The sequence below is a fragment of the Balaenoptera physalus genome (genome assembly GCF_965194825.1).
Source record: "Balaenoptera physalus genome assembly, chromosome: 11".
In the NCBI taxonomy this organism is placed as follows: domain Eukaryota; kingdom Metazoa; phylum Chordata; class Mammalia; order Artiodactyla; family Balaenopteridae; genus Balaenoptera; species Balaenoptera physalus.
In genome coordinates this window covers 5,352,166-5,369,911 of record NC_138896.1, presented here as the reverse complement: position 1 = coordinate 5,369,911, position 17,746 = coordinate 5,352,166, and the positions used below count along the sequence as shown (strand labels likewise).

Here is a 17,746-nt window from a genome sequence, read left to right as displayed (position 1 = left end):
CGGGGCAAAATTCTCCTGTAATGGGTTCGTAAAACAGGAGAGAGAAGGTAGCTCCTATTTGCCTGGAAATGCGTTTCCTCTGCTCACCTCTGCAGATCTAACAGAGCTCTGCGAGACCCTATCTTTGGACAGAACCACACCAGGACCTGCTGGGAGGAAAGCTCTGAGGCTGACATGCGGACACAGCACAGACACACACACCCCAGACAGTCACCTGATTAAGTTCCTCATTTCCTTTTCTGCCCATGTTTTCACCATTTTTCTGGGGTTGCCTTTACAGTAGCCATGACGAAACCTTGAATGAGAAAAATATTTGCTATTTCGATCGTTCCATTATTCTAGCTTTTATTTTTAGGATATAGAAGTCAAGCCACCTGGGGAAAAAAAAAAAAACACCTGAGCTCACCTGAATTCCCCACTGACATACTTATCCCGGTCTTTGAACACCAAAATAGAAGTTTTATAAATTTTGATTGCTCTGCTCTCTCCATTTGTTGTGCGAGCATGATATACATTAGCCTATTTTAAGTCAAAAACAAAGAATATTAAGTTTGTGTTAAATAACTATAAGTAATATTTTACTTTTGCAATCTATGTGAGTCTATCCTCAAAGGTTAAAAAAAAAAAAAAAAGTCAAGTGAACTGAAATTCTGTGCATAAGTAACACCATCCTCTTTTGAATATGTGAATTAAAATATAAAACATCACACCAAAAGGTACAGTAAATACACCTCCAACTCACATGTATAGTAAAGGCCAATTTAAACACATGTGAGACAGACATAGAAAACAAACTTACAGTTACCGAAGGGGAAAGGTGGGGAAGAGGGGGATAAATTAGGAATTTGGGATTAACAGATACACACTACTATATATAAAACAGATAACCAACAAGGACCTACTGTAGAGCACAGGGAACTCTACTCGATATTTTTAATAACCTATATGGGAAAAGAAACTGGAAAAGTATATATATAAAAATATATATAAATATATGTGTGTGTATATATAAAACTGAATCACTCTGCTGTACACCTGAAACTAGGACAACATTGAAAATCAACTATACTTCAATAAAAAATTAATTAATTAATTGAAAAAATAGGTCTTCAAATTAAATAAATATACACACACATACATATATACACACACGTGAAAAGTGTTTTCAAACATTTTTGTATTTCAAGTACGTGGAAAATATCTGAAGACATTCTTACATCTCATGATTTATAAAGTGAATTTTACTGCTTCCCACAGAATGAGATGCTAATAGAAAAACAGCATGCCATATATAAAGAAAACAATGAGAAGGATATTTGTTGGCTAACAGAAACTAGACCATGACCCCCTGTCCCAGCAGTAACCGTCTGACTATCTGAACTCACTGTTGGGCATACCTGGATGGACTCCATGACCCAGGATCAAAGTCCTTACACGCACAACTTCCTACACGGCCATAAACATTAATAAAGCCATTTAAAAAAATTTTTTATTGGAGTATAGTTGATTTACAATGTTGTGTTAGTTTCTACTGTACAGCAAAGTGATTCAGTTATACATATACATATATCCACTCTTTTTAGATTCTTTTCCCATATAGGTCATTACAGAGTATTGAGTAGAGTTCCCTGTGCTATACAGCAGGTCCTTATTAGTTATCTATTTTATATAGCATGTAATAAAGCCATTTTAAAGAAATGCACTGATTAAACTATCCTGGCTTGTATATGGGGTTTTTGTTTTTCCTTTTCTTTTTAAAGGCACAATTTATTTACTAAGTGCCTTAGTTTCATCTGGTTTCTGAAATCAGAATACATGAAAGCATCAGGCAACCCAAGAATCGCTCACTTCTTTTCCTGTGCTAATGCAGCCATTGATCTCTGATATGACTCCTCTCGTCAACATCTTGAACAATATCATTCGTGTTCTGGGATCCAACACCTAAAAAGAAATGCAAGAAATACCAAGTTCAGAGACTACCAAATATTTCTCACTGAAGCGTTAGACAAGAAACTGAAGAGCAAAGGCCCTATGCAATCCAGCTCGACTAAAGAAGAGTCACTACTGCGGTGCTTTTGTTCACTCTCATTTTTAGTGAATAAAATGTGAGGTGAGACCAAAGGAACCAAAGAGACAAGAAACCAGCAAGTTCACTCAGTCGTGGCAATCAAAGGCTACCAAGTCCAAGTGAAGCGGAAACTGACTCTAGACCAATGTTAGCTAACAGAAATACAATCAATCCAGAGGAAATTGTCTTTTCCAGTCATCAGTAGACAGGTGAAATTAATCTGAATAGATTTTATCTAACCCAATACATCCGAAACATTATCATTTCAATATGTAATCAATATAAAAAGTTATTAGGGGGGCTTCCCTGGTGGCACAGTGGTTGAGAATCTGCCTGCCAATGCAGGGGACACGGGTTCGAGCCCTGGTCTGGGAAGATCTCACATGCCGCGGAGCAACTGGGCCCGTGAGCCACAACTACTGAGCCTGCGCGTCTGGAGCCTGTGCTCCGCAACGAGAGGCCGCGACTGTGAGAGGCCCGTGCACCGCGATGAAGAGTGGCCCCCGCTTGCCACAACTAGAGAAAGCCCTCGCACAGAAACGAAGACCAAACACAGCCGAAAATAAATAAGTAAATAAATAAATAAAGGAGTTCCTTTAAAAAAAAAAAAAGTTATTAGGGAGAGATTTAACACTGTTTTTTACACGAACCCTTCAAAACCTGGTGTGCGTGTGCATTTCTAGCACGTTGCAAGTCATGCTAGCCGCACCGCACAAGCTCCGTGGCGGCTGCACTGGATAAGAAGCTTTAAAGCGGCAACGAGCATCCTACAGTTCACAAGTCAAATCAGCCACAGCCTGTGTTTCTATAGCCTGCAAGCTGAAAATGGTTTTTAATTTTAAAACCATTTATTAAAGGGACTTCCCTGGTGGCACAGTGGTTAAGAATCCGCTTGCCAATGCTAGGGGACACGGTTCAAGCCCTGGTCTGGGAAGATCCCACATCTAAGCCCGGGAGCCACAACTACTGAGCCCGCGTGCCACAGCTACTGGAGCCCGTGCGCCACAACAAAGAGAAGCCCCTGCAATGAAGAGTGGCCCCTGCTCGCCGCAACTAGAGAAAGCCCACGCGCAGCAACGAAGACCCAACACAGCCAAAAATAAATAAGTAAAAAAAAAAAAAAAAAAAATTATTAAACAAAATTGTAGCCCACAATGCCTAAAGTATTTATTATTTAGCCCTTTAAAGAGTTTGCAGACCCCTGCTAGAGATGAGTAGATCAGGGAAAGGCTTTCCTTCAAAGTCAGAGCAGTCCATCTTGAGTACAGAGGACCCTCAAATTCTCTTTAACAAACAGAAGGCAACGAATTTAAAGCCTGAGGCTGTTCACACGTGAAACTGAGGCAGCCGCACATGTACGTGCAATTCCCGGGGCCAGCGCCAGCAGCTCCCTGGGCACAGGCAGCCCTCCAGCTCCTGGCAGGGGACAGTGAAAGTGGCCAGAACTAACTATAGTTCAGGGCCTACCCTTCAACGAGGTGGCTGTGGTCGCACAAGAAACCTAAGGTTAAAAGAAACAAAACAACCTTGTAAGACTGGAGGACTGAAAGCGAGCTACAACCAGGGCAAGTAGAGCAGCATGAAAGGAAAGTGAGTAAAGAGGCAGGAACTGCCGCTCCTTCTCCGCGTGCAGGTAAACAGAGGGCATGTAAGCTGGGTGAGTAGGAATCTGCGTAGAGACCTGGGCTTCTGCAGGATCGCTGGGGAGCCAAGCGAGAGGCCCAGGAAGGGGAAATGGGCCCAAACAGCTGAAAACAAAATAGGGGAAGAGAAATAGGAGAGGCAAGTCAACTTACAAATATATATATATATATATATATATATATATATTTTTTTTTTTTTTTTAAATAAATTTATTTATTTATTTTTGGCTGTGTTGGGTCTTCGTTTCTGTGCGAGGGCTTTCTCCAGTTGCGGCGAGCGGGGGCCACTCTTCATCGCGGTGCGTGGGCCTCTCACTGTCGCAGCCTCTCGTTGTGGAGCACAGGCTCCAGACGTGCAGGCTCAGTAATTGTGGCTCACGGGCCCAGTTGCTCCAAGGCATGTGGGATCTTCCCAGACCAGGGCTCGAACCCGTGTCCCCTGCATTAGCAGGCAGATTCTCAACCACTGCACCACCAGGGAAGCCCACAAATATATATTTTTAAAAGACAGTTTAAGACTCAAGATATACACTCTTCTTCAAAATTAATTTCCCAAGAGAAAAAGGATTTCAGGGTCTTTGAAAATGAAAGCTGCCTCATCTCTCTGAGTTGGACCACACTTCGCTCTCAATCACAAAAGAGAATACACAAAATAAATAAGTTAGAGGATGACAAAGACACAGATCCCAGACCTGACCTGCTCCTGCCAGACTGAAGGTGGAATTCTTCATTTGCACAAATGGGTTGGAGCTCAGTTTGGGATGGAGGTGGATAGAATGGGTGCTTGTGTCTTAAACCAAGAACCTGTAGGGCGAAGAGGCTACTATTCGAAACGTGTTTGTGCTTATGTGTACGGTCGGGGAGGGTGGTAGGCAGCAGAAGCAATGTTCTGACCTGTTTTATCACTCTCTTCACAACAAAAATCTGGGCCAATCCTAATACCCAATTACAACCCTCTACATGTGGGAAAATCAGGGGCTGATTTTTCCCCATTCTTGAATAAAGAATAAAACAAGCATAACTTCTAAACCAAGTAAGGGATTCTAATTGAAAATTTGAAGGCATTATCTGTCTACCTCTCTCTCTCTCACACACACATACGCTTTGTGGGTGATACCTGACTCACCACCTGGGAAGGCTCACAAAATCCCTGCAGACCTTGTTTAAGACAAAAGAAAAGATTTCTGGTCTTATAGTCAATTCTGCTTCCCCCTAGAAGATGAAAGCATTGCGTGGTGGTTTCACAGGGCCACAGAAGCAGGGCATGATTCTAATTTATCTATTAATAATCCTATTAGAAATAAAGCAAAGTGTAGCTCTCTAAACTCAAAGAAGGAGCAGTTTTACATAGAAGCAGTTCTAGGTGACATTAGCATTAAGCAAGAAGGATGAAAGCAAATTACAACTCAAAGACAGAAGAAATGCTACTTTAAAATAAGAGCTTGCAACACATTCCAACTGTACCTGTTCTACAGTTGCTCTGTCCGCCTTATCTTTGATGCGATACCTAAGGCAGAACCAAAAAAACAGAAGTGACATTCAAAATTCAGAGAAGCCAAAATCAAAAGTTTCTAAATGTACATCGTTCCATGAAATTCCTAAGCAGGTAGTTCCTTTAACAAAACGCTTCACGACCTCGTCATAGTTTCATCACTTTGTGAAACTTCATTTCCCCTTAATAAGCAATTCAGTTCCCTAGGGCAAAAGGAGCATATCTGCAGTAAGAAAAAAAAAATGCCATCCATGTTTCAGAAGCATTAAATAAGTAGAGCAGTGGGATAGAGTGAACTATGTCAGAAAAAAGAAAACATCAAGTCTGTAACTACTGTCCTTAGACCTTTAATGATTATATTAGTATAGAATTAAAGTCATATACAAGGCTTTCTCTTTAGAGTCCTTTTCTACAAAGACACAAGTTTTTATCATTTCAAGACAGTTACTGCATTAAAACGCAGGCTCTGATGGCTTCAGCTCACACTAAGTGACTCAATTCACAGACTAACCTAAACTATTAAAGATTCAAACAGACACTTAAATAAGAAATGCTGTTTCTCAAAAAGCTGGTATCCCTTGGGCATAACAATAAACTAGAAGAAAACTGGTTTTTAAGTTCAGTTCTAACACTGCCATTTATATCATCTTAGTGTCACTTTCTATAATATATTGTTTTTTTTTTTGAACCAAAAGTAAAAATACTTTAATGAGGAAGAAGGTCTTTTTTCTTTTTTTTTTAACATCTTTATTGAAGTATAATTGCTTTACAATGGTGTGTTAGTTTCTGCTTTATAACAAAGTGAATCAGCTATACATATTCATTTATCCCCATATCTCTTCCCTCTTATGTCTCCCTCCCTCCCACCCTCCCTATCCCACCCCTCTAGGTGGTCACAAAGCACCGAGCTGATCTCCCTGTGCTATGCGGCTGCTTCCCACTAGCTATCTACTTTACATTTGGTAGTGTATATATGTCCATGACACTCTCTCACCCTGTCACATCTCATCCCTCCCCCTCCCCATATCCTCAAGTCCATTCTCTAGTAGGTCTGTGTCTTTATTCCCATCTTGCCACTAGGTTCTTCATGTCCTTTTTTTTTTTTTTCCCTTAGATTCCATATATGTGTTAGCATACTGTATTTGTTTTTCTCTTTCTGACTTACTTCACTCTGTATGACAGACTCTAACTCCATCCACCTCATTACAAATACCTCCATTTCATTTCTTTTTATGGCTGAGTAATATTCCATTGTATATATGTGCCACATCTTCTTTATCCATTCATCCGATGATGGACACTTTGGTTGCTTCCATGTCCTGGCTATTGTAAACAGAGCTGCAATGAACATTTTGGTACGTGACTTTTTTTTTTTTTTAATGAGTTTTTTTTTTTTTTTTTTTTTTTGACCAGTATTCTTTATTTATTTATGGCTGTGTTGGGTCTTCGTTTCTGTGCGAGGGCTTCCTCCAGTTGCGGCAAGTGGGGGCCACTCTTCATCGCGGTGCGCGGGCCTCCCACCATCGCGGCCTCCCCCGCCGCGGAGCACAGGCTCCAGACGCGCAGGCTCACCAACTGTGGCTCACGGGCCCAGCCGCTCCGCGGCATGTGGGATCCTCCCAGACCAGGGCTCGAACCCATGCCCCCCGCACCGGCAGGCAGACTCTCAACCACTGAGCCACCAGGGAAGCCCACATGACTCTTTTTGAATTATGGTTTTCTCAGGGTATATGCCCAGTAGTGGGATTGCTGGGTCGTATGGTAGTTCTATTTTTAGTTTTTTAAGGAAACTCCATACTGTTCTCCATAGTGGCTGTATCAATTTACATTCCCACCAACAGTGCAAGAGTGTTCCCTTTTTCTCCACACCCTCTCCAGCATTTATTGTTTCTAGATTTTTTGATGATGGCCATTCTGACCGGTGTGAGATGATACCTCATTGTAGTTTTGATTTGCATTTCTCTAATGATTAAGGATGTTGAGCATTCTTTCATGTGTCTGTTGGCCATCTGTATATCTTCTTTGGAGAAATGTCTGTTTAGGTCTTCTGCCCATTTTTGGATTGGGTTGTTTGTTTTTTTTTGTTATTGAGCTGCATGAGCTGCTTGTAAATCTTGGAGATTAATCCTTTGTCAGTTGCTTCATTTGCAAATATTTTCTCCCATTCTGAGGGTTGTCTTTTGGTCTTGTTTATGGTTTCCTTTGCTGTGCAAAAGCTTTTAAGTTTCATTAGGTCCCATTTGTTTATTTGTGTTTTTATTTCCATTTCTCTAGGAGCTGGGTCAAAAAGGATCTTGCTGCGATTTATGTCATAGTGTTCTGCCTTCTATAATATATTGTTAATGCCTTAGAGCCATTAGCAATAGGAGGTTAGCCAGATCCTAAACATTTGGCTTTGAGAACAGAGTTGTAAATAAAAACTGTTCTCTGTTGTATCACTATTTAGTTTTAAATCTGCCCTTAAATTTTTAAAAATATTCCATGGAAGGGAACAATTCTTAATAAGTTCTAAAAAGGGAACATTTTCATACTCTAACATTCTAGTTTAAACTGTAACGTACAAACACTGTTCCCCTCCTGAGAGGACATTCGTGAATTTCACAAGATTATAGTTTTAGCACAGATTTCTTAAGAAAACTCATTTAATATTTTCAACCTACAAAGGCATAGAATACCCTCATTTAAACTTAAAAAAAAAAAAAAAGAATTGGTTCAGGTACACAAAGGAACATCCTTTGCAAAAGAATTATGACAAAGACGCTACTAATTTGTCTAGAATTAGTTCCTACCAGCCAGGTTTTGTTTTATTTATTTATTTTATATACTTGAAATATTACTTACATATCTGCTTCCTTTTGTCTAAACTTTCCCGTGACTTTGTTTATGACAGAATCAGTAACGTTTAGTTTCGCTAAAAAAAAAAACAAAAACCCACAACGTAAAGAACATGTAAGACAAAAAGTTTCTGACTAAGCATACTTTCCGCCTTCTCCATTTTCTAAATATTTTATTATACATAGTATCTATTGTAGTAATGAAAAAAGTGTTTAATGTTTTTAAGGGCAAGCGCTAAGTTGTGCTTCCTTACTAACAAGGGTTGTCACTTTAATCACGACAGCCGTCATTTCTGAGCCATAAAAATCTAGATCCAGAAATCTCTCAAAACTACTTTACCTGCGTATGTTGAATTTCAGACATTTTTAAATATTTTGTACGACTAACATAGATAATATAACTGCCTGTATTCCAAGTTAATTCTAAAAATGTCAGTTTCTTTTCAAATTATGGGCCCATGATAGGCAATGATGAGATATGAGAGATGCTGTACCAGATCCGTAATGGTCAGCGTCTATGAGAGAAAGATGAACCTGCATTTCCTAAGTGGCTTCAAATCCACATTCTGATTCCTTGCTTTCAATGGCTCACTAAATGATTAATGCCACACAAAAAGTTTCGAGTAAAACAAAACGTAATTATACTCAATAGCCTAGCGTTTTCAACATTCTACTACGAGATAATCCTACTACAAAATCTAATACAAAACAGACAATAACTTGAATGGGTATCTGTAACTTCGTATTTCTACAACAGGAGAGAAAACACAACTAAAAAAGTATAAGCTAAAGTCTTTCCTTGAAGCTATGTTTTTAAATGACTAAGTTTTTAATTTTCTCTAAGCATTAGTATTTAGTCAGCAACACTGAATATATCCATTGCTTAATCTAATAAAATTTTATAACACTTTGTGGTTTTTGAAGAATTTTCTCATAGCCCAGTGAGGAAATGTTATGTTAAAAACTCACCTAGATTAATTTTATTCTCAAATTTCCGTAAGACCTTGTCTGATGGAGTAGACATTTTGGCTGAATTGCAGCTGGGAGTCTGTCGATTTGCCTGGAAGAAATGAGTTCCAAAGACTAAAGCTCTAATTATAAATACAAGCCTAAGGTTCATAACGTTTTCTCCCTTAGTATTAATTAATTAATTTATTTATGGCTGCGTTGGGTCTTTGTTGCTGCATGGCGGCTTTCTCTAGTTGCGGCGAGCAGGGCTACTCTTCGTTGCAGTGCATGGACTCATTGCGGTGGCTTCTCTTGTTGCGGAGCACAGGTTCTAGGCACGCAGGCTTCAGTAGTTGTGGCACGTGAGCTCAGTAGTTGTGGCTTGCGGGCTCTAGAGCGCAGGCTCAGTAGTTGTGGCGCATGGGCATGTGGGATTGCTCTGAGGCATGTGGGATCTTCCCTGACCAGGGATCGAACCCAGGTCCCCTGCATTGGCAGATGGATTCTTAACCACTGCGCCACCAAGGAAGTCCCATAGTTAACTATTAAAGTATCAATACTTAGGGGAGTACCCTAAGGGAAGGGAAGGATCAATCAAATTTGCCCAAGAAGTTTTTTAAAAAGGCATTTGAGGGCTTCCCTGGTGGCGCAGTGGTTAAGAATCCACCTGCCAATGCAGGAGAGACACGGGTTCGAGCCCTGGTCCCGGAAGATCCCACATGCCGCGGAGCAACTCAGCCCGTGTGCCACAACTACTGAGCCTGCGCTCTAGAGCCCACAAGCCACAACTACTGAAGCCCATGCGCCTAGAGCCCGTGCTCTGCAATGAGAAGCCCCAGCAATAAGCCCGCACACCACAACGAAGAGTAGCCCCCGCTCGCTGCAACTAGAGAGAAGACCGCGTGCAGCAACGAAGACTCAATGCAGCCAAAAATAAATAAAATAAATAAAAAAATAAATTAATTTTTTTAAAAAAGGCATTTGAAATAGGACAAAGTCACTGGCTAAAATAAAGTCTATATAATCTGCATTTTTGCTTTTGTTTCTAACCTCTCTACAACATATTCTTCATTATTATAAATAACAAATTAAAATTAAATGCATTTTTCTAATTTGACTGGTTTCTAGATTTAAAATGTGAGAATGTTCATTTACCCCCAAGTGTATAATAAAGAGCTAAGACCAACGTTAAACTGGTTCCAGGAATTTCATTTTGGGCCTAGTGTCTCAAGAGAGGGAAAGACTAAGTACAAGGCTTAGCACTTAGACTGGTGCAATGAACAAACTGAAGTAATGGAAGTAAAAGGGAAGAGAGGGGAGACAATATCCAGAACCTATAAATAAGAGAACAGAGATTAAAACGGCCTGTCACAAGGACTGATTCAATCCTGGTATCTAAGCGTGAACTTGGAGGCTGAGTAGTTTCTTATTTACAGGGAACTTAAAAATTGTTTTCTATTAAATATAACTTAAAATAATACATGTTCACAGTAGAAACCACAGGTAAAATTTTAATTACCTATAAGCCCAGCGCCCAAAGATTAACAGTTAACATTTAAGCATATATATTTTCCCCCCAGCTTTATTAAAAGAAATTCCACTCTACGTTGAAATTGCTCAGTCTCACCAATGAATCAGTGAAGGAGTTGCCAAAGCAATACAGCACGTTAAGTGTGAAATTTCTTCGGTTATTCAAGAACGTATGCATTCTAGGCCACGGTATAGCTGTTTTAATTTTCAAAGAAATAGTGCTGCTTTCCCCCCCTCCCTATCTTCATGCTCTAGGAACCTTTATGTTCCAGGAAGATGCACCATCTGAACCCTCTGGTTCTGCACACTCCCAACTCTTAGTCCTTGCAGTTTGAGGGGCAGGCTCTACGCGGCTTGGTAACCTGCATTCTGCACTTGGTAGAAGATGGCAGATCGGGAACATTTCTCCATGTCATTAAGACAGTTTTCCATGGCAACAGACTTATTACATATTTTGTGTCTCTGTCAGTTCATAAGTGAAAAAAAAAAAATCTCTACATACTCTCTGCTTTTCTTTAATTACTAATTAAGCTGAACTTTTTCTCTATTTCCTAACCATTTGTAGTAATCTGCCTATTTGTGTCTTTTCCCAGGCAGATTTTTAGGTTTATTATCTTATGACAATTTAAATAACTTTTTAAATTTACTGATTATGGAACAAATGTACATCATTATCAGAAATACGGAAAGGATGAAGAATGAAAACCAGTAAAGGCTAGGGCTATGGTGCAATATAACCTGGTGAAAACCTTTCAGTTACTCAATTCTAGAACCACAAAAAGTCCTTTTAAAAAAGAAGACATAAGCAAACAACGCAAAGATGTACAGGATCGTTCATCAGATACCTGCTGGTTACTCCCTCCACCTGAGGCTGAACACCTGGTCAGTTTTCCAAATCCATCGTCCCAGTCCCAATCATCATCGTCGTCATAATCTTCCTCCTCCTCCCTTTCTATCTCATCTTCACCCATCTTCTCATTCACGTTATTCTGAAGGTCTTCAAACAGAATATCACCTTCCTCTTCGACAGTCTTCAAGTCAATGTTTTCACTGGAAATAACAATGTTTTGGCATGTTTACACATACTCTAATTGGACTTGCATATGTATTTATTTATGATATAGTAGGCTACATCTATACCAATAAATCTAAAAGGTTCGCTTACATCTCCCAATAAACTCAAACTTAACACCAAGTTCTCCTGTTTCTCAGGGTTCTGTTCCAGCTGTTCACTTATTCTCCAGGTCCTACCACGGAAGAAGTACATAAGGTTGTTAAATCCACCCCTGCCTTAATGAAGTTAGAATTTATATTATTATCTTCTCTGCTGAATGAACTAACTCTGATGAGTACACCAGACCTGAACTTCAGGAAAACCATTCACAGAGCTGCTTTAAAAGGGGGTGGGGGGGGGGCTTCCCTGGTGGTGCAGTGGTTGAGAATCTGCCTGCCAATGCAGGGGACACGGGTTCGAGCCCTGGTCTGGGAAGATCCCACATGCCGCGGAGCGACTGGGCCCGTGAGCCACAATTACTGAGCCTGCGCATCTGGAGCCTGTGCTCCGCAACAACAACAACAAAAAAAATGGGGTGGGGGAAGCTTTCTGACCAAACTTGGGAATAAGTCTAAAGCCTTATTTCAAGCCTTACCTTGAACTCGTATCAAGACCTGTGTTACACAAAGAACTTCAAATCACCCTTGCTCACGAAGGGAGGGACGGTGAAGCAGCAGCACAAATGAGAGCAGAAGGCTGGGTATAATTAAAGAGGAGAAGCGGAGACTGTCAAACCCAGAGAACTGGCCCAGAGTAAAGGGAGCACAGCTAACAGGGTCTTTTCATGCCACGTGAGAATTCAGACGAGTGTTACGGTATCTTCTTAGTTTTTCAAAAGAAGCCACAACTCTGGGTTTTTGTGTAAAATCTCCCACTTACCTGGTATATTCAATTTGAACAAACCACTGTGCACACCAAACACAACATGCCTGCAGGTCAGATTCCAGAGGCAGTACTACCAGTTTTGAGCCCTCAGGTGGAGAACGAGTACAGAAACCACATAAAACACATGATGATATGCCCTACCAGATTAAACACAGTCAGACAGTGGTTTAAGTAAATTCAGATTATCGATCCTGACTCATTAACTAGCCATGGCTTAGAGGGCTCCAAATCTCCACGGACATGGGTGGGAAGAGAACAAATAAATCAGTAAACCCCTGTTGTTGACTAGGATTTCATAAACACAATCCGTAAGTCGATCCTTCAATCGCCAATAACCTAGAGCGGCATGTTAAAGCTATACCTTCATTTGTACCACGGCGTCACCACCTCGGCTGGACAATCCCTTGTTGAGGGCGGTTGTCCTGTGCCTCAAGGATGTTCAGCAGCGTCTCTGGTCCCTGCCTTCCAGACGCCACCAGCACACCAGCCACCCCCCCCAGCTATGACAAACAAAAATGTCTCCAAAGTCCCAGGAGTGGGCAAAATCCGCCGGTTTCTATCTTCACAATGTCTAGGGTACACTCATGACCGTTAACTACTCACCAGCCACACTGGCTGTGTTTCTTCTTCCCACTTAACTTAGTCCCTAAGGCCTTCTGTACGCTCATCTGAAAACGTAGTTCTGGACGCCCTTCTCATTTCTCTGGCTAAATCCTACGTATCCTTCCAGTATTGACCTACTATCTTTGCTCAGGAAAGTCTGCCCTGTTCTTTACCCACTTCTCCTTTGTACTACTTACCCAAATCTAATACAAATAATTTGTCTAATTATTCGATATGCTTCCCCTGGTAGAGTGCAAGCTCTGTGTCATTCAGGGGAGTATTTACCAATGTATCACGATCAACTAACAAGAGATCTGACACACAGAAAGCCATCCACCTATATTTACTGAAATTAATAAAATCTATGTGTAGTGAACCCTTACTATAAAGTAAAAACCATTTTCTTGAAATTCCAAAATGAACTCTATGTTTCATTTTGCTTTCAAGTAGGAGTTATCCTTAATTCCTTTTGCCTCTCACTTCACATCTAACCCACCGTTACACCCTGTCCCTTCACCCTCCAAAACATCCCTAGCTTGATCCCATCGTCTTTGAACTCAATTACCTGAGTACTTTTGAACTGTGTCCACCCTTGCCCTCCAAAACCATCTCCTCCAGAGCAGAATGATTCCTTTAAATCATACATCAGGTGATGTCACTGCCCTGCTAAAAGCCCTCCTGTGGCTTTCTATAAGACCTAAAATAATATCTCAAAACCTTACCATCACTTGTAATACTCTTCATGCTCTGGCCCCTTCTCACTTCTGTATCATTACCAACCAATCTCCTCAACTACCTGCACTGTGCTCTAGGCACAGTGGCTTCTAGATCTTCCTTTCACAGCCAAAAGGGATCCCACCGTAGGGCCTCTGCACCTGCTGTCCCCTGTCCTGAATTGCTGTTCCTGCTGCTCTTCCTGAGGTTGGCTCCTTCGTGTCCTTTAGATCTGGACTATTTATTTATTCATTCATTCATTTTGGCTGCACCGGGTCTCGGTTGCTGCACAAGGGATCTTCGTTGCTGCGCGCAGGATCGTTAGTTGCGGCATGCAGGATCTAGTTCCCTGACCAGGGATCCAACCCAGGTCCCCTGCATTGGGAGCTCGGAGTCTTAACCGCTGGACCACCAAGTAGGTCCCCAGATTTGGACTTAACCCTTCCCTTACAACTAAACCACTACTTAGGTCTATCAACTGATTTTAATTGTTTGCATAGTAAATATGTCATCTGGGTTTTTAAAAAAATATCTCTCTATGTACCTAATGGTGTGCCCTCCCTCCCAAGTAGAAGGCAGAACTCAATGGCAGCAGGGCCTTGCTTTGTCTTGTTCATCACTATCTTTAGCGCCGAGGACAGAAATAGGCACACGATAGGTGCTCCAATATTTTTTGAACGTTAAATGTAGTTAAAGCTCAAACACCTGTTACCCAATCGCTCTCTCCAACTCTGCCTCTCAGCGATGCTAACAATCTGGGAACCCCGGACTCTCCGGACAGACAAGGGGCTTTCATTAACTCCGCCGGCAACTGAACAGAAAGACCTGGCTGGGATGGAGAAAGCAGCAAGAGGCTGTGAAGAGGCCCCGAGTGATGAATTACCAGTCTCCCTCCAAACCACAAACAAGCGTCAACTCCCCAAAGGGACCGCGGCGGCGGAAGAGAGAGCACCGTGCGCACAGCGTCGGTGTACTCACGGCTGCCTACCTGTCCGAGGAGTCGGCGTCGTCAAACTGCCCCGGGACCACCCGACTCATCAGCAGCCGCCGGTAGTCCATGACGGAAGCGCACCGAGCCTCAGAGCCACCAGCGGCCGCTCGCCCTGCGCCGGGGCAGGAACGGCACAGGGACGGTTCTACCCGCCGATCCAACGGCCTCTGCGCCTGACGTCCGCCTCGCAAACCGCTCAGAAGCCCCCGCGCCCAAAGCGCGCGCCACGTGCGGGGGACGGAGTTCCAAGCCTAGCCCCCGAGCCACCCAGACAGGAAGCCCGCCCCAAATGGAATGCGTCTTCCCACCGGAAGCCCCGCCCCCGCGCCGGGCTGAGCGCCGGAAGTTGGCGTCCCGCAGGGCGCGAGAGGTACCCGAGGCCTGTGGGGCGTTCGTGTTCCCGTCGTTCCCCGCCGAGGCTGGGCCGACTGTTCCTTCCGGAGCTTTTCGAGTGCGCTCCCCGCTTTGTGTCCTCCCGTGGAAGGGCGCGTCAGCTAGGCTGGGGCTGCTGGACGTGGGGTCTCACACCGTGTAACCTCCCAACTCTGCGAATGGAAACTTCGAGAGGGTCAGAGGGCGCGGGAGCCGGGCGGGCGCCGTTGCGGCCGCGAGGGGCGGGCGCGGCCGGGCGGACGTCACACTGGGACGTTCCAGCGCTGCCGCATCCCCGCTGCGAGGCGTGAAAAGCCGTGCGTGGGCAAGGTTGAAAGCGTTCTTCCCCCTCCCTCGTTACCCAGTGCGGAGGGAGGCAGCCCGAAATCCTTAATGCGGAGCCGAGCAGCGATGGAGCCTGGAAGTGAGCACACGTGTGCGACCTGAAAAGTTTGTTGCGTTGTTGTGAGGTGAAAATAAGACAGTTGCCTTTCAGAAGTCTGAAATTTGACATACGACTGAAAATTTAAGGAAAAAAAAACACTTGAGAATTTTTGCCAGTAGCCCCAGTGACACCTCTTTTAACACCCATCCTAAAACAGCTTAGGAGTGTCTCTGGAATATCTATCCAAACATTTGAACAAGTTTGTTTTTGGTTGTTGTTTTCAAGTCTAGCATAAATCGGGTAAGGACAGAATGAAAGATGAAAAAAGGCAGCCTAACTTTAAAAAAAAAGGAAATTGGTAGATTATGCCATATGAACAAAGTTGTAAAAGTGTTATAATTGGGAGTTCTAGGTTTGCAAACAAAAAATTTTGAAGGAATAAGGCGCTGGCGGTTTTTTGTATTTGGAAAACAAAAGAAGGATGTTTCAGACCCCCTTCACCACAGCCCAGGCAGCATTTACGTATTTGGAAGACAGAGGAAAAGGTGAGCATAAAGTCTGGCCTCTCACCAATCCTGCCCAGCCGGCTTGGCTCCCTGGCTTTTTTTATATTGATCCTTAACCAAATGATGACAGGTTTGAAAAAAAATTAAACCTCGGCGAATTATTTATTAATTTGATAATTCAATAAAATACCCCAGGGGAGTGGTTAAGTGGCTGCAGATTGAAAAGTTTTAATAGAAATAAATCATTTAAGTGCAGGATTTATTCGATATATTCTCGGAACAACACTGGTTGGTTTGCTGTAGGGGATATTGAAAAACCGTAAATGGGCTCCTCCTGAGGTCTGTATAGTATGTGAGTGCAGACACTAGCACCCTTGAAAGAATGGTGAAGACTAAAACAGTCAACCAATAGGTGCTGAATTGTGAGATGGAAGTTTAGACTAAAGACGTTGAAGGAATTTAAAAACTGGGTGAACGGGTAGATAGGAAGGTTTTAGGAGGGAGAAGCACTTACCAGGGCAGACTGCTGAGATGGTAAGGAGCGTGATCTATTTGCAGGGAAGGAAGCCTGATCTGACTTGAGGAGAGGACTGGGTAGGTAATGTGGGTTCAGGCTATGGAAGACCTAGGAAGTCAAGCAGAAGAATTTGGACTCAATGTGTTTGGACCTGTTTTCTACTCCCATCCCCTGACGGACCTGAGGAGGTCATGAGAATATGGACCAGTACGATGCCGTAGGGAGGGAAAGAAAGCATGGGTTATGAAGAACATTTTTTAAAGGAGAATCGCACAGGACTTGGTAACTGAGTAGCCCATGGGTGATGAGGTAGAAGGATGCCAAAGATGTCTCCTGGTTTTCAGACCCAAGTGCCTGAGAGAATAAGTGTGGCATAGGGAAGGGAGGGAAAACTGATGTTCAGTGTTGGCTTTGACTTGGTAATGAGGTATTAGAATAGAAAGTATCAGGTAAGTAGAAATACAGTGTTTTGTGGACCCTAATAGGTCTCTGATAATATTTTGTAAATATCTTTTGATTAAGTAATTGAGAGATCCCTTCACCTTCTGGGTCCCAAACCTTTTAGGGAATCACTGGATGGTAGCCACACACACTGACTTCTTTTTGTCCAAATTAGTATTTACTACCATGAAAAGTTACCATGACTTTGTAACATACTTAGACTAATTTTATATTTTTCCAATGACTTCACAAATGATATTTTAAAATTTAGGGTAGTGAACTTTGCTGCCTTCTTAATGTGAGGAGGGAAGCAGAAAACAGCTTTTTGTTTGTATATACTAATAGACATTAAAATTATGTTTTTCTTTTGTTTTTTTGTTTTTTGGCTGTGTTGGGTCTTTGTTGCTGTGCGCGGGCTTTCTCTAGTTGTGGCGAGCAGGGGCTATTCTTCATTGCGGTGCGCAGGCTTCTCATTGCGGTGGCTTCTCGTTGCGGAGCACAGGCTCTAGGCGCGGGCTCAGTAGTTGTGGCACATGGGCTCAGAAGTTGTGGCTCGCGGGCTCTAGAGCGCAGGCTCAGTAGTTGTGGCACATGGGCTTAGTTGCTCCGCGGCATGTGGGATCTTCCCAGACCAGGGCTCAAATCTGTGTCCCCTGCATTGGCAGGCAGATTCTTAATCACTGCGCCACCAGGGAAGCCCCTAAAATTATGTTTTTTTAAAGAGGCCTTTCATCATTCAACAGTTAGGAACAAGGACTATCAG

At 42.6% G+C, this 17,746-nt stretch overlaps 2 protein-coding genes across 9 annotated transcripts in view; one reads left to right on the top strand and one right to left on the bottom strand.

The window, feature by feature from the left end:
* The window catches only part of RIOK1 (RIO kinase 1), a 31,682-nt gene extending 16,629 nt beyond the window's left edge, over positions 1 to 15,053 (bottom strand). For 2 of the 3 annotated variants that reach the window (XM_082413307.1, XM_082413306.1), the window contains exons 1-8: positions 14,760 to 15,035; positions 11,361 to 11,565; positions 9,007 to 9,097; positions 8,045 to 8,114; positions 5,176 to 5,218; positions 1,849 to 1,941; positions 407 to 519; positions 215 to 295 (exon numbers count right to left, since the gene is read on the bottom strand). In XM_082413307.1, the coding sequence (XP_082269433.1) occupies positions 215 to 295; positions 407 to 519; positions 1,849 to 1,941; positions 5,176 to 5,218; positions 8,045 to 8,114; positions 9,007 to 9,097; positions 11,361 to 11,565; positions 14,760 to 14,830 (767 nt within the window). In that variant the 5' untranslated portion in view covers positions 14,831 to 15,035. Of the gene's footprint in view, positions 1 to 214; positions 296 to 406; positions 520 to 1,848; positions 1,942 to 5,175; positions 5,219 to 8,044; positions 8,115 to 9,006; positions 9,098 to 11,360; positions 11,566 to 14,759 lie in introns of all 3 variants that reach the window. The other variant, XM_082413305.1, reaches the window with a different exon arrangement.
* A 180-nt stretch (positions 15,054 to 15,233) lies between these two features.
* CAGE1 (cancer antigen 1) overlaps positions 15,234 to 17,746 on the top strand; it is a 58,901-nt gene continuing 56,388 nt past the window's right edge. For 5 of the 6 annotated variants that reach the window (XR_014250869.1, XR_014250870.1, XM_082413290.1 and 2 more), the window contains exon 1: positions 15,234 to 16,064. Coding sequence is in view for 4 of the 6 variants with exons in the window: in XM_082413290.1 (XP_082269416.1) it covers positions 16,001 to 16,064 (64 nt within the window). In the remaining 2 variants the exon portion in view is untranslated. The remainder of the gene's footprint in view (positions 16,065 to 17,746) is intronic. The other variant, XM_082413289.1, reaches the window with a different exon arrangement.